Source organism: Amphiprion ocellaris, chromosome 9 (assembly GCF_022539595.1).
Source record: "Amphiprion ocellaris isolate individual 3 ecotype Okinawa chromosome 9, ASM2253959v1, whole genome shotgun sequence".
NCBI lineage: Eukaryota > Metazoa > Chordata > Actinopteri > Pomacentridae > Amphiprion > Amphiprion ocellaris.
In genome coordinates this window covers 13,596,599-13,613,394 of record NC_072774.1, presented here as the reverse complement: position 1 = coordinate 13,613,394, position 16,796 = coordinate 13,596,599, and the positions used below count along the sequence as shown (strand labels likewise).

Here is a 16,796-nt window from a genome sequence, read left to right as displayed (position 1 = left end):
TCTCCATGCAGCCTTAAGGTACTGTGATCTTATTTTCATCCCCACAGCTTAAAATATAACTAATCTCAGCCTTTCATATTGGCTTCAAGTAATACCAATATCCTAATTTTCACCCATAGTTCTGTGAAATTGTCCCACATCTCCCCTTGCTGTTATTAAAAGTGTGTAGGCATGCAAGATATGCAGCTTTGATGGCAACCAGGGACTAAAGAGTTATTAAGCCAGACTGAGATGAAGCATCACCCGAGCTGAATGCCTCGTCCAGATGCTGGGGCCGCGGGGGTCCTGGCTGAGTCATGGAGCTCCAAGGACTCCACGCGGGTGCTCGCTCCAAAACCTCCCCTCCTCCTACCCCCAAACAACACGCACGTACATTTCAGACCAGATGCACCGACAGAGATAAGACTCGCTGCAGGATTATCATTATTCTTCTTAACTTTCTGGAGCCTTTTAATTCCGTCTTTGAGCTTTTCCTGTTTGTTTTTCGTATTCAAAAGCAGAGAGTCCACTCCACACTGATTTAGTGTTTTATCAGTCTTTTGATAGTAAAGTCGAGATAAGATGGGAACTAGGGGAGGCTGTAACACGATATCGAGGCGGAGGACTCCAGCCCATGCTGCTACTGCACTGTATGTGCAATAGCAAACTGAGCCACCAGATGCCCAGCGCATTCGAATTCAGAGGTTTGGAATTAATTATGTCTCGTGTTTGGTGCTGGTTATCAAAGAGCATACAAATGGAGAACTTAAGAACTGTGGATCTCGATGATGCTCGCATATTGAGCTGTCTAAATTAGGACTTAAATAGTCTGAAGCAAACGGGGCTAACAACAATGGCATTTCAGTCCAATTGAAATGACTCAGCCCCCGTTCACTGAAACATCACTCTGCAATCAACACGGCACCCTCTCCTCTCCTCCCATGGGGGATGTCAAATATAGCTGGAGTTTTGTGATTGTGATTAGGAAGTGTAGCTGTCTACAGAAACATTACCACCATTGTTTGTCCCTCATCTTTGTAGCACGTGTGCTTTATGTCATTTGTGTTTTTCTATGTTTAAGTGGATTGCTTTTTTTCAGCCTGCAAGAAGTCTTATCCTTCACATTTTCTGTTATCTTACCTTTGTGTGTCTGTCATGTTGTCTTCTCTCTCCGTATTCAAGGCGAGAGTTGAGAGCAATTTATCAAGTGCAACCTATTATCCACAGCAGCCAAACCGCCGTGTCACCTGCCATTTCTTTCCTGTCATTTACTCTGTTCTCCTGCAGGCTGACCTGCTGTCGCCCTTTATTCACACACACTGCCTCTGCTTCCACGTCTCTGAATTTTCTCTTTGTTTTTTGTCGTTTTCCCCCTGCATTGTATCGTCTCCTTTCTGCAAAGGTTTATAGTGACTGTTATTAGGTGCACTCGACCTTGTTTGACCCGACTTCATCTCCACACAGGACAACAGCAGGAGGGTGGACAATGTCCTCAAACTGTGGATCATAGAGGCCCGCGAGCTTCCAGCCAAGAAACGCTACTACTGCGAACTTTGTCTGGATGACATGCTGTATGCACGCACCACCAGCAAGCCCCGCACTGACACCGTTTTTTGGGGCGAGCACTTTGAATTCAACAACCTACCAGCCGTCCGCAACCTACGCCTTCATCTTTACAAGGAGACAGACAAGAAGAGACGCAAGGTAGGATCTGCAGAATAGCATGAATGTCTGCAAAAGCATGTTCTTGGACACAAAAATGCGATAACGTACACCAATCAGTCACAGCATTAAAAAAATGCCTTAGGTGCACCTCATGCTGGGATAACAGTTCTTATCTGTCGATACATGGACTTCAAAGACCTCTGAAGGTGTCTTGTGGTATCAGGCACTGGCAGGAAATTTGCTCAGAGCATGAGAATTTATAGGCCAAGTCAAAACCTTAAAGTCTTTGTCATGTTTCTCAAGTTATTCCTGAACAGTGCTTTCAGAGTGGCAAGGAGCATTATGCTGCTGAAAGAGGTCCTAGGTTTCCAAGCAGAACATTGCCCAGAGCATGACATGACCAGCACCAGCTTGCCATCTTCCCATTGGGCATTTTGCTGCCATCTCTTCCCAGGTAGCACCTGGCCATCCACATGATGTAAAAAAAAAAAAAAAAAATGTGGGTCATCAGACCAGAACACCTTCTTTAAGCATTCACACACAAAATGAGATGAGTGCTGTTTCAGCACTTTTGTATAAACATTTAAGTGTTTTTATTCTTTGCTGGTCTATTCATTTGTATCTAGAGGCATTTTAGTCTGCTGCTGTTGATCACACACTGATTTTGAGGTTTGTGGATTTAACTAGTTGTACCAGACCAGGTCGCCATGGTCCAGTTCTGATGCTCATGTTTGCTGCTTTCAGTGCTTGGGAATGAGCACTTTACCTGTGTAACAATACAACTCCATACTACTTTTTTTTTAATCATATCAGCATTAACATTTTCAGTTGTTAGTGCTACAGTAGCTTTTCTCAGGTTAAGACCACACAGGTCAGCCTTGAGTGCCCCTGACTCTGTCTCCAGTTTACTGGCAATCATTCTGTGTAACTCTTTTAGTAGCTACTGAGCACTGCACAATAGGAAAACCCCACAAAACCTCCCGTTTTGGAGATTCTCTGACCCAGTCATCTAGCCATCACAATTGAAAAAGTCTCTCAGATCCTCATGCTGCCCATTTTCCTTGTTTCCAACACATCAACTTCAAGAAACAGCTGTTCACTTGCTGCCTAATACATCCCACCCACCCTCTGTAATGAGATATTCACTCGTTATTCACTTCACCTGTGTTTAATGTTGTTGCTTATCGGTGTGTTGTTTATTTTACCATTGTGTTTCTGGTTTTGTGGAAATACAATTAGAATAATACTGAAAGTCAGCATCCATTCAACAAACACAAATAGATAATGAGGTAACATACTGTGACAAGGTAACATATTGCAAACTTTTTGTTTATCAATCAGTGGAAGTACTGGATTAGTGTCTTTTCTGTGTTGACTTTATAACAAAACGGTTACAGTTATGCAGTTTATATACACCGATCAGGCAAAACATTATGACCAGTGACAGGTAAGTGAATAACACTGATCATCTCTTCGTCGTGGCTCCTGTTAGTGGGTTGGATATATTAACAGCAAGTGAACTTTTTGTCTTCCAAGTTGATTTGTTAGAAGCAGGAAAAATGGCCAAGCGTAAGGATTTGAGTGAGTTTGACAAGGGGCACATTGAGATGGCTAGAAAACTGGGTCAGAGCAGCTTCAAAACTGCAGCTCTTGTGAGGTGTTCCTGGTCTGCAGTGATCGGTGTCTATCAAAAGTGGTTCAAGGAAGGAACAGTGATGAACTGGCGACAGGGTCATGACCTCAATGATGCACATGGGGATAGAAGGCTGGTCCGTGTGGTCCGATCCAACAGACGAGCTACTGTTGCTCATATTGCTGAAGAAGTTAATGCTGGTTCTGATAGAAAGGTGTCAGAAGGCACAGAGCAGCACAGTTTGTTGCATATGGGGCTGCATAGCTGCAGACCAGTCAGGGTGCCCATGCTGACCCCTGTGCACCGCCGAAAGCGCCAACAATGTGCATGTGAGCATCAGAGCTGGACCACAGAGCAATGGAAGGAGGTTGCCTGCTCTGATTAGTCACATTTTCTTTTACATCACATGGATGGCTGGGTGCATGTGAGTAGCTTACCTAGGGAACACATGGCACCAGGATGCACTATGGGAAGAAGGCCAGCCGGCAGAGGCAGTGATGCTTCAGGCAATGTTCTGCTGGAAAACCTTGGATCCTGTCATCCACATGGATGTTACTTTGACACGTGTCACCTACCTAAGCATTGTTGCAGACCATGTACACCCTCTGATGGAAACAGTATTCCCAGATGACTATGGCCTCTTTCAGCAGGATAATCCGTGGCGCCACAAAGCAAAAATGGTTCAGGAATGGTTTGAGGAGCACAACAACAAGTTTGAGGTGTTGACTTGGCCTGCAAATTCCTCAGATCTTAACCCAGTCGAGCATCTGTGGGATGTGCTGAACAAGCAAATCCAATCCATTGAGGCCCCATCTCGCAACTTAGAGGACTTAAAGGATCTGCTCCAAACATCTTGGTACCAGATACCTCAGCACACCTGCAGGTGCCTAGTAGAGTCCATGCCTCAACGGGTCAGGGCTGTATTGGCAGCAAAAGGGGGACCAACATATCATTATGCAGGTGGTCATAATGTTATGCCTAATCAGTGTAGTTTGGGTTGGAAGGAACAGGGACGGTTGAAGTCGTCTCCTCAAAAGCAGAGTGTGTTCAAGAGAAAGAAAAGCCTGAAACAATTGTAATTAATGATGAACTAATCATTAAGTCACTGTCATGGATTAACAACCCAGTCAACCCCCTGGAGAGACTTAGCATTAAGGCCATTTTCTTGTTATTAGGCAGTTAAAATCTTACTTCTTTTCTCTTTAGGTTTTGTCAGTTTTAAAAATAATACAATTTAAAAGGAGGAGAATTGCAACTGAGTCTCAAATCCAGTAATTTTGATTCTCAGTGTAGTACAAGAGTAGCACTGTCACAGAAAAACTCAATTCGAGCTTCAAAAAACACTCCAGGGATCCAGTGTTAGTCTTCCTACTCATTATTAATTCATTGCTAAAGCTTAAAATGAACTTTTTTTGACATTTCCGACTTTGAGATTGCTTTTGTAAGATACATGCATGCAGCGTTGAAAGACACAGCTTTTCTTTGACACATGCTTATCACAACTAATGTCTTTTTCTTTTTTTTACCCTTGAAGGAAAAGAGCACATACTTAGGACTTGTAAGCATCCCCATCTCAAGCATCACTGGACGTCAGTTTGTGGAGCAGTGGTACCCGGTCATCCAACCCAGCGTCCTCACCAAGGGAGCTGGAGTTGGAGGAGGGAAGATCATCAATGCATCCCTACGCCTCAAATCCCGCTTCCAGACCATGAACATCCTGCCCATGGAGCTGTACAAGGAGTTTGCAGAGTATGTCACCAATAACTACCGTACCCTGTGTGCCGTGCTGGAACCAGTGCTGAGTGTCAAGAGCAAAGAGGAGGTGGCCTGTGCTTTGGTGCATATACTGCAGAGCACAGGGAAAGCTAAGGTGGGCACCGACTCCTCTGCTTTGCTTACTGGAATGTGTAAGCTGCTGTTAAACAAAGCTGTGTCAGTCACTGTGATCAGAAACAATGTATTTGTTAGAAAACGAATGATTAAGTTCTCCTTCTGTCCAGGATTTCCTCTCGGACATGGCGATGTGTGAGGTAGACAGATTCATCGACCGAGAACACCTTATCTTCAGAGAGAACACTCTGGCCACCAAAGCCATAGAAGAGTACCTCAAACTGATAGGACATAAGTACCTCAAGGATGCTATAGGTGAGTCAGAAAAGTGGGGTACTTGTGTTATATGCTGTGAGTTTCACCCTCTTTTGCCCAAAATCCACTAGGGGGGTTTAAATGGTGTGTTAACCTTTGTTTAAAAATACATAAAAAAATCAACAAAGTTACACTTTATCATACCAAAGGTTCAAAGGTTCTTTATTGTCATTGTTATAAAAACGAGAAGCATAGCATTTTCAGCACCGCAATAAATAACATGTAATAGAATAAAAAAAATAGGCTTTCATAAACAAAATAAATAAATGTTTTTTAAAAATGCTATAAATATATAAAGTAAATATAAAAATAGGATTAATCATTCAGTTTTCAGATGGTCCATGAACCACTCATCTGTGACATACTGTATGATTTAAATCTAAGCTTAAAAACTTGATATTTTGTCAAAATCACATTATTCTGCATTTCTCATTTAAAGATTTGCCAACAATAAATAGGTTACACGACCCAGATTCTGCAAAAAGCTAAAAATTCCACAATCTTTTACGCAATCGTGAAGCCATGATTAACTTAGCAGCAACCACCGGTCACATGCCAAAACATCAGGAACTTTTGAGCTAAACAGGGCTGAACTACACGCCGTGTTTACACAGAACAGAAAGTAGACAAGCATGGAAACAAATTAAAAATGTAAAATATCTAATATGTAGAGCCACCATTTTTTTCTGTATTTATTAGTAACAAACATGGGCCCTTGAAAAAAGGTTGAAAATGTTGATTCGATTTTTTTTCTTTTACTTTTTGAGATAAGTAATCAAAATTTTTAAAAAAATGATTTATGGCATTGTAACTGTGTCATGCTGCATCTAGGACTTTTTTGCAATGGTTATACTGTTTCCAAAGAGGTGCAGGACTTTATATTGCAGTAAATAAGAGCCCACAGTGAGTTAAAATGTGACAGGAGCAAAAACCGGCCTTTGGAGTTTCAGAGGTAAATGATCCACACTTATATTGCATATTTTTAACATTAGGTTCCAAACCATGTTATGGTGTGTTTCTCATTCACCCTTTTACACACATGGCAATAGTAGAAGAGCTGCCATGTAAGGCGTTTGGAGGTTCAGTATCTTGTCCAGGGACATTTCAGCACATGAAGGGACCTCAAAATTACAATGACCAAACCTGCAATTATTAGTCAGCCTGCTGTACCACCTGAGCCACGGCCACCCAGGACTAAACCTGGACCCATATGCAGTACACAGGGCACACTTAGGAATGTATTAACAGATAATTTAATATGACGATCCTAGATGAGAGTGAGGGATCTTTGCAGGAGTTTTCTTGGAGGGGATGCAGGGTCTGGCTGGATTTCTGGTGGGTGAACACCATCCAGGAGTGAATCCAGGAAGGTTAGTGCACTGAGATTGATTGGCGAAGGGATGCTGAGGAAGCTGAGCAAAAAGATCCAGAGCAGTAGATGAGAAAAGGGCTGTATGGTCAAAGAGAAGACTCAAAGATTTCAACCTGAGAAAACAGGTCAGTTTCACCAAGCAAACAATAATTAGGAGCAGGTGAAACTACATCATGTACTGGCAATATGATCTGGCGCAGAATGGGAGAGTAGAGCAGAAGTTCATAAGCTGCTGGGTGTGTCTGATGATTGCTGGCAGGGGAAAAGTGGCTCACCAAACCCAGACACACAAGCCAGCACTCATACATACAGAGAAACAGTAAGACACTAAACACAAGGAAAAGGAGCAAGGTGCTGCAAGGATCATGACATCTCGATGCCTGAGTTTGTCACCAGTTTCGATTAATTTCAAACTCAGCCGATGAACTTTTACGTTTTGGAATAACCAAACTTATAACCAAACTTTTAATTAACAGAAAAATCCTGCTAAAGATACTGTTACCCATTTGTGTCAGGCTGCATTGAGGAGTTAGTTTGGTTTGGTCGGGGAATTTTTTATTTTCCAGCTTACACTCAAATTTGTGTAATCTTTTTTGCATTGCTGTGTGGAGTTGGATGATATATTGAATCATCCTGACTCAATACAAGCCTAATGTCTGCGTGAATGAGAAGCAGCTAGAGAGATGATAAAGCTTCTGAAGGGACGGCAGTTGACTTGATATGTTGTGATGTTTTTATAAAACGTCTAGTTACGCTCAAGTTTAGAATCACTCTTAAGCATGAGTATGTTCACCTCCATTATTCTGGAGACTAGAAAAAATGCATTATGGGTGGAAAACCTTAAAAATACATATATATAATTTTATTAATATACTACTCATAAAAATATAACTGCAATAATAAATAAATCTGTTCATTTAACAGTGGCAAAAAAACAAAACAGAATACAGTTTAAATAAAGGTTCAGTAAAATAAAAATAAAATAAATACATTGAAGTCAAAATATGTGAATAAAGTTGAATTAAAGGAAATTAAGCTCTCAGGAAATGTGTGTTTAAACTGAGTATACACACTTTTTCAAAGCAAGTTTAAAAAGATGAGACATTAATTATTTAGTTGTACTACTCAACTATTAAATTAATTACAAACTATTTTTATAATCAATGAACTGATTTTAGTAACTATTTAAGAAAAAAGCTCTAAATTCATTGATTCCAAAATTTGAATAATTTTTAATTTCTTTGCACCTCTTTGACAATAAATAATGTAAATCTTTAGGATGTTGACAATTTGTTATCTTGGCCTTTGGGAAAGACTGATTGGCAAATTTCACAATTTTCTGGCATTATACAGGCCAAACAACTAATAAATGAATTGAGAAAATGCTCACCAGATTATCTGACAGTGAAAATAATCTGTAGTTACAGTCCTACTTTTGATCCAGTGAGGGCTGCTTCTCTGTCCTTCTTTATTTGAGCTGTTGGTGCATTTCAAGTTGTGTTGTTCAGCGACATGAAGGCAGCAGCTCGGCCTATAGATGGAGAAACAGTTGAGTGTTTGGAGGTGCTGAACAATTCACAGCTTTGGAAAATAGAAAATACAATTTGAAAATCAGCTCCAAAAGCTTTGCAATAGACCAGACAAGAGCGCACCAAGATGTGATTCAATTCCTTTGCATCAGAGGAGCAAGATGTAGTTTGACTTTTACCATCTCAGTGATGCAGCTTTAAACCATGATGGTACCCAAAGTTTTTGCCACAGGTTGAGTCAGCTCTGCTGAACTTTAAAAGTGGCACTCTCTAAGATTTTCATTTCAATAAATGTCTGCCATGTCACTATGTATCACCAAACAAGGAAGGAAAATAGCGATTGAGCCTGTGACCTACTGATTAAATTACATAAAAGTCCTTGCATTTACAGTATTAGAAACTGGGTGTCTGTGGCGACAATCCTGCAAAATCTAGTGACCTGTGTTCCATCGCCCAGCTGTTAGAAAGCAATATTCCCTTTTCCCTTTTATGTGTGGCCCAGGTGCCAGCTGGCTGACAGTGTCACCACTGGTGTGAAAATTATTCAAAATAAGTAAAATTACCAATGAAGCAATGTAAACATATCATTACAAGTAAAATTTCATCTACCCTACTGAAGTAAAAGTACATAAGACATATGAGAAAGAGGGAATACTCATTCCTTGGTGGAACTGTTTTTGAAATGCGAGCCTGACTACACATTGGTTTTTGTTAGAAGCTACAATGGTGAGAAATCACTGGTTTAATCTCTAACTATGTGTTGTAGTTTAAAACCTTGTTATATTATCAGAGATGTCGAATATTTTTCTTTAAAAGCTTTCAGATAAATGTTGTGGCGTAGAATATATAATATTTGAAGGGATAAAATAATAAAAATTTAATCTTGAGTAAAATACAAGTTCCTCAAAGGTGTGCTTAAGTGCAGTGCTTGAGTAATGTACTTGGTGTCACACAGTTTGGATCACTGCCAAAGTTGCCACCAGAGAGAACAAAAATGGACATCTTTAAGATTTGAATGCCATTTAGTCTCTTTTTGAATCTTTTTTGTCATCATTCTATCGAGAGCAATTTATGTTGTTGTTACACATCTGAAATGTGTAAACTGTTGATTTCTGAGGATTACCTTCTAGGAGCAAAATTGATTTAAATCATTTTTGTTTTGGCTTTGTAATGAAAGTAACTACAGGTGCTTAAAGGCTGACATAGGGAACCATCCAACTTTTCAGTGTCAAGCAAAAAAGACCTGGCCTGATCCTATGAAAAAATATGAAGAAGAAAGAAGGGCAGTGGTCAGAGATCTGCTTGAGTGTGGAGGCATGGTGAAGAGGAGAAAATGGATATTAAGGTTTTTGAAATCAACCGGACTAATTAGAGATTGTAATAGAATGGGATAATAGTGGATTATTAAAGTCAAAAGAAGGCAGTAATGCAACTTCAAGGATGCCAACTGCATTAAAAAGAATAAGCTGCTAAAAACAGTGTTTCCCTCTAGTTGCAGTGTAGATAAAGTAGCATGTTGGCTAATACACTTGCCATCCTGGTTTTCCAGCTTTATTTTTGGTCATTCATCTTTAATCAAGCAGCCACAGCTCTGGTTCTAACGCTGCACTTGTTCTGTTGAATTCATTGTTGAGAAATCTTTATTCACCCTTAATGGATTATTTTTTCCAATGACAGTCAGTTATGGATGCTGTTTTTCATATTAATAATGCTGAATTTGTTCCTGATGAAATGTCACTTGCAGGGGAGTTCATAAGGGCCCTGTATGAGTCAGAGGAAAATTGCGAAGTGGACCCCATGAGAACACCGCCCTCTGTACTGCCGGACCACCAAGCCAATCTTCGAATGTGCTGTGAGCTGGCACTCTGCAAGATTGTTAATTCCCATTGGTAAGTAGTTAGCAAGTTAAAAAAAAAAAAAAAAAAAAAGATAAAGGAGTGTGTTTATTCCTCTTTGCTGTAGCAAAAGTACATGTGGCTCAAGATTGCTTCACAGGAAAATGAGGAAACCCTAAGGGGAGATTGAGCCTTTGCATTAGCAGCTCCAAAGCTTTGGGACAGCCTTAATCAGATTTTCCTCCTCCACTGACAATTTATTTCTTCATTGATGTTCATGTTTTCAGTGGCTTTTGGCTGCTCTTAGTGGTCTTGATATCTTGATATTTTTCATATTTTTTTATTTTTTATTTTTTAGAAAAATTCTCACAAGTTGCTATCCTGTTTTGCCTGTTTTAGTATTTTATTGTAGTTGATTTTGTTTTACTTTTTGATTATACTAATTGTATCCCGTCTTGATGTTTTGCACGTGGTATTAGTTGCTGCCTGTCTGATACATAACATGTACAGTTGGTGTCTGGTCCATCCTGAATTTTATTTTATCTCTTCACAGTGTGTTCCCTCGAGAGTTAAAGGAAGTTTTTGCCTCCTGGAGAGTGCGCTGTGCTGAGCGGGGTCGGGAAGACATCGCCGACCGCCTCATCAGCGGCTCTCTGTTCCTGCGCTTCCTGTGTCCCGCCATCATGTCTCCATCGCTCTTCAACCTCACACAGGAATATCCTGACGAGCAGACATCACGCACACTCACCCTCATCGCCAAAGTGGTGCAAAACCTGGCTAACTTCTCCAAGTCAGTTTATTTGATTTCATTTACCCTCTTTAACAATTCACTAACCTGTGCATGCACTCTGCTAGATCATAGAATGTACATCATGCGCGTACACGTTCAGTCAACCTTTATAATTCAAAGGTTAAAGCACAGAAGCCACCAGTTTTGTCTTGGATTCACATAAGTGTTAATTTGTGCAGTAAAAATGAAAGTTAAAATACTTTTAAATATGTTTCTTCTTCTTCTCTGCAGTGTCCAAATTACTCATAATAACAACCTGAACAATTACCTGTTTTCAAAACTATATCTAAATCATAATACAAAAAAAGAAAAAATACACAACCCAATAAGACAACAGTACAAAACAACAGTGTCGTCTGCAAATAGGAAAAGTTTATCATTTGGAATATTTGTACCCGAGTATATCCCTACAAGTTCTAATCGTGTTAAAGAAGACGTCTTAATCTATTATTCAAAGAATATTTCAAGGATATTTATCCATCAAGTAATTTTCCTACAAGATGAAAAATTAACTAAGGCAAAAAATTGTAATTGCAATATTTAGGGAATGTTTGGAAGATGATGTCAGTTCAGCGATTCTGTTAGATCATAACAGAAGATATTTTTGAAATGCGATGATTTTAAAATTCGATTTTTAGTTCCTTTAAAGTGATATATTTTCAATGGTACAACAGTTTGCCTGCAATTTTCTGAGGATGTTTTGGAAATGTTTTTCTATTCCTACAACGTTACACAATGTTACATGACAACAAATGAAGAACATTGTCAGTGCAACATTCGGTATTAGGAATATTAGGGTATTAGAGTCTTACAATATTATCACCAAACATTTCTGGAATGTCTTTAGTTATTCTACCTTTACTAAAAACATTCTGGGATGATATAAAAATGTCCCACAGAAAACATGACTAAAACTTTGCAGAACTTTCTCAACATTTTTACAACAAAAGAAATCAAGCTGTGATTGATGAAATGGTGAATATTACTGGGTCAAGAACTGAACATTGGTTGCACCTGCAGACATGTTCATTACTCAGAACTTTTATTTTGAACGTATAAGTAAGTGAGGTGTTTGTTCCCCTACTGTACACACGATTTTGGCAATGAGGGAGAATGTTCCCTAATTTTCCTTGAAACTGTTAAAAAAAATGACAAAACCTTTTTCTTACAAAAAAAAATAAAAATCTGAAGTTTGCTCAAGTGTTTGTTACAGTTTGGTTTATTTGGATCATAACCTCATAGTAAAAAAAAAAAGATGGGATAAAGGTAAAATGTCATGAAAAACCCTTTAATTCATTGTCATGTTTTGCTCACATCTTTTTTCTCTTCTTTCTTCCCCTTCGCTTCTCTTATACCCTCCACATACATATCTCCTTTTTTCCTTCCCCTCCCATCTGTAGGTTTGGCACTAAAGAGGAGTACATGTGTTTCATGAATGAGTTTTTAGAGATGGAGTGGGGCTCCATGCAGCAGTTCCTGTACGAGATCTCCAACCTGGACAGTGTCAGCAATGCAGGCGGCTTTGAGGGATACATCGACCTGGGCAGGGAGCTGTCTATACTGCACAGTCTCCTCTGGGAGGTCATGGCTCAGCTCAGCAAGGTAAGCTCAGCTGAATGTCAGCTGTTCTCTTATATTTTCCAGTCATTTTCTGTCACATACTGTTAGAGTTAAAACTGTGGGAGCGTATTGCTATTTATCCACTGTTTGCTCAATATAAACTACAATTTTAATCTTTAACCACATTTTAGATATACTGTAATGGAATTCTAATAGTACAATATTACAATTCTGTCTGTTTTGGGGACATTGTTTTTTCAACATTTACACATTTGGAGCACCTTTTCCCTTTGTGATCTCTTATACTACAGTGTTACATGTTTACATGTGATAATATTCCTAATCATCTATTCCTAATCACGTTGACCAGTATGAAATATGATCAAATAATTCAGGAACTGTGTCCTTAAAAATTAAATAACATACTTGATTTAAATTTGCCCATAAACCCTATTGAAGTAGTCTCCTTGTGCAGCGATACACCGCTCCCAGTGCTCCTGCAGCGCTTATAACACTCCCTTAAAGTCCCATTATACGAACATGTCAAGCACCATCCGTAGTGAGCACTCAGTCCTACTCAACTGTGTCCAAACAGTGACCCTTCAAATTATCATCTTTCAAGAAGAAGAGGTCAGGGGAAGCCAAGTAGGGCAAGTAGGGGGACATGTTGTTGTAGCAAGGAAACCTCTGCATAATCACTGTGCTGCAGTTTGGCGAACTATGCACTAAAGCACCCACTCGCCATCAGTTAAGGTCATTTGTGCCAAATGTTCTTCCTCAAGATGTTACAGTAGAACTCTGCCTTCACGTTCCAACTCTGGGGCATTCATTTCCTGTGCACAGCCATGGGAATGTTGAAGAAAACAGAAAGCATGCTCCTGGTACACTTCTTTGCTGTGAAAACTGTTGTTTCCTCTCTGGATGATAGCTGCAGACTTACCTCTGGTCACCAATGATCATCCTTCAGAATAAAGGTTGGATCATCCTGGCTGCTCTCTGCAGCAGTTTGAGGTCCATAGTGAAACAACAAATGCACATCTACATGTCTAACACAGATCCTGTTGTTGATAATGTCGTGTCACACATTACCCTGACTCATGACAGTTACTACTCATATGTTGCATACACATGACCACCGCAGTTTCAGAACTTTTTCACCCCACTATGTATTATATTGTCTGCTCCTTGATTTGCATGGTAACATAATGAGTGTAATTATGGTTTAAATTTAATTTAATTGCCAAAGTTGGGTCAGTATCGTTTCGAAAACAAAGTCCTATTAATTTATGTGCTGCTCGAGTGAATCAATCCATTTGGGGTTTTATCACCATGCAGCTAAACTCAGAGGGAATATGTCATTTAAGGACTGAACTGGGTCTGAAAAATGAAACATTTTGCTAAATCAGACTGTAAGTCATTTATCAGCCCTGAGCTGTCAGTAACTTACCAGCAGTAGGTGAGTGGTGGTGGATAAATGGCATTTTAATGAAGTACTTGCATTAGATAACACAAAAATGAAGTATGTTATAAATCTGCAGCAAAGCGCTGTTTCTTTTTTCCTTTAACCACAGGACGCCATCATCAAGCTGGGTCCTTTGCCTCGCCTCCTGAATGACATCAGTATGGCCCTGCGCAACCCTCATCTTCAGAGGCAGCCGAGCCATCAGACGGACAGAATGCAGGAGAGACAAACGGACAGGCTGTTGTCACGGCCGAGCTTCAACAGGGGCATCTCATCAGAGTTCCAAAATCTCATGATGAGGGATCTTAATAGGTAGAGACGATTATTACATCAGCTGTTTCCTGCTTCAAATAGCTTCAGAGTCAAATGAAAACACTTCATTTCTCTGTTGCTGTTTTCATGCAATAGTAGGTGAGAAACTGAGTGAACTACTATCAGAGAGATGCTACTTTTTACTGCTCTACGTCTATCAGACTGCTGAAAATGCTACTTACAGTTTTAAGATTTGAAATGCAAAACATACAAGATTATAAATTGTACAACAATGATTGTGTTTAAAGGCACACCAGTGTCCCAGCTTTGAGGCTTATATCGATATTAATCATATTTTGGATATGACGTTAACAAGGACGTTGAACCTTTCATGAGACCAGAAGAAATGAGAATATGTGCACCAGATTTGTTACAGATGAGAATAGCCAAAGTGTGCAAACTGGGCAGCTGTGGCTAGTGTTTGTGTTTCTGTTCGTCACTTTGCTGAAGCTACGCCAATGCCTGGCTGTGAGGCTTGTCCAAGTTTCTGAAATCTGTATATGATGTTTACACATGCAAAAACAGGATTCTCAAGTCTATGCAAATGTAGTCGATGCTGAGGACTAAACAAGTGGTTCCTAATATTTTTTAGCCTGTGACCATCTTATAAAAAGCAGCTTCTTGCTGGGGCCACTTGACATGTTCTAGGAGATGTTGGCAGGTTCACTAAAGAGACATTTCCCCCCTAAGCTTCACATTATTTGTATTTGTTCAAGACTCAAGAAGTAAAATTATGCAATATTTCACCAAAAAGCAAAGATTAGAAAGAAAAAAAGATTTTTGCAGAACAGCTTCTACCAATATGCAATATCAAAATCCTGTTTACCCACTGATGCATCAGTGTTAACAGTCTGAGGATGTGAGATATATATATATATATATATATATATATATATATATATATATATATATATATATATATATATATATATATATATATATATATATATATATATATGTGTATATGTGTATATATATATATATATATATATATATATATATATATATATATATATATATATGTATATATATATATATTTTTTTTATTTTTATTTTTATTTTTATTTTTTTTTTGGCTTTGAATGCCGGAATGGAGGACTTTTGCTAGCTATAAAGAATTTTTTCATTGTTTTATTGGTAGCTTTTCTTTAGCAACAAATCTAAATACTTATTCAATCCCTGTTTTGTGTAAATTTGGACTGTCATTAAATTTTATTATATTGGGGGAATAGAATTGAATTTTATTACCTAACATCCTCAGGTATGCTTGGCCTCATTCACTGCTGTTTTCCAGCTCTATAGATATCACTCGTTTGCCTTCCCCTACCTCCACCGGAGGGGTCATGCCATCCCGCTCCCAGATGAGTTTTCAGGACCGGGACCACCCTCATCGAGCATCCTCCAAAGACATGTTTTACGTATCGCGCCCTCCTCTGGCCCGATCCAGCCCAGCATACTGCACGAGCAGCTCGGACATCACGGAACCAGATCCTAAGGTGAGTTTTATCACACTGAGCTGGGGAATCATCATCCCATCCACTAGGTTTATCCTTTCCAAAGTGAGGTTAGTATGACGTGCATGTTAGTCATACTTAATAGAATCTGCCATCGTGTGATCGAGGCTCTAGTATATCATGACATCTGCTTTTTTTCCACTGATTCACCACGCAACTCATCCTAGCGGTATTTCCTGGGAAATACTTTGAGGCATTCCGATATCCAGGCAGGCCTCGCGGTAAAAACACCCGCACCACCCTCACCCATATCATCCGTGGCCACCCAACATAACAAAATAACAGGGGGCACACTAGCCTCTCATATCCCTTATTATCTAGGTGCTCAGTGTCAATAAAAGCATATCTATGATGGACCTCCAGGATTCCCGAATGAACAGCGTGTCTAACCTGCAGTCGGTGGACATGCTCAACTCCTCCCAGGCCTCCATCGCCGGCATGGGCAGCTTCGGCGGGCTGAGCAGCGGAGGCGGTGGCGGCCTGGGGTCGGGCCTGAGCAGCCAGCTGCGGGCCGGTGGGAGGTTGTCAGCTGGCTCTGGCGGCTCCAGCATGTCCGGCGGCCTCCGGCTGAGCCAGCTGAGCCAGATGGGCACCACCACCGACTCGCTATCCCAGCAGCAGCAACAGCAGGCCGCCGCCATGCGCTACCCGCTTTCCTTCCAGAATCCCCTCTTTCATCTGGCGACTGCTGATGGGCCTCAACAGCAACAGCTCCATCACCAGCACAGCCGGGCTCAACCTCCAGCACCTCTTCTCCTGGCCCCAGAGCCTGAACCCTCTCACCAGTCCTACATCCCACAGTTCGCCCATGGGGGGTTCTCTCGCAGTGAGGATCTGTCCACCCTCAGGACCAGGGACAGTCACCTGGGCCAACCCAGCATCATCCACTCTCACAGCTACAGTGACGACTACAGCAGGGCTGACTATGGACGCCGACAGATGTCCATGCATGTGCAGGTAAATATATGTTCACTGAGTTACTGCAATGTCCTAAAGTTAC

At 40.3% G+C, this 16,796-nt stretch overlaps 1 protein-coding gene across 19 annotated transcripts in view; it reads left to right on the top strand.

Moving 5' to 3' along the window:
- Nucleotides 1–16,796, top strand: part of syngap1b (synaptic Ras GTPase activating protein 1b) — a 183,475-nt gene that overhangs the window by 136,387 nt on the left and 30,292 nt on the right. For 13 of the 19 annotated variants that reach the window (XM_055013883.1, XM_055013875.1, XM_055013882.1 and 10 more), the window contains 10 exons: nt 1,444–1,683; nt 4,812–5,147; nt 5,278–5,422; nt 10,068–10,212; nt 10,712–10,948; nt 12,349–12,550; nt 14,080–14,282; nt 15,577–15,778; nt 15,964–16,017; nt 16,118–16,753. In XM_055013883.1, coding sequence (XP_054869858.1) covers nt 1,444–1,683; nt 4,812–5,147; nt 5,278–5,422; nt 10,068–10,212; nt 10,712–10,948; nt 12,349–12,550; nt 14,080–14,282; nt 15,577–15,778; nt 15,964–16,017; nt 16,118–16,753 — 2,400 coding nt within the window. The remainder of the gene's footprint in view (nt 1–1,443; nt 1,684–4,811; nt 5,148–5,277; nt 5,423–10,067; nt 10,213–10,711; nt 10,949–12,348; nt 12,551–14,079; nt 14,283–15,576; nt 15,779–15,963; nt 16,018–16,117; nt 16,754–16,796) is intronic. The other 6 variants (XM_055013876.1, XM_023284425.3, XM_055013877.1 and 3 more) reach the window with 4 other exon arrangements.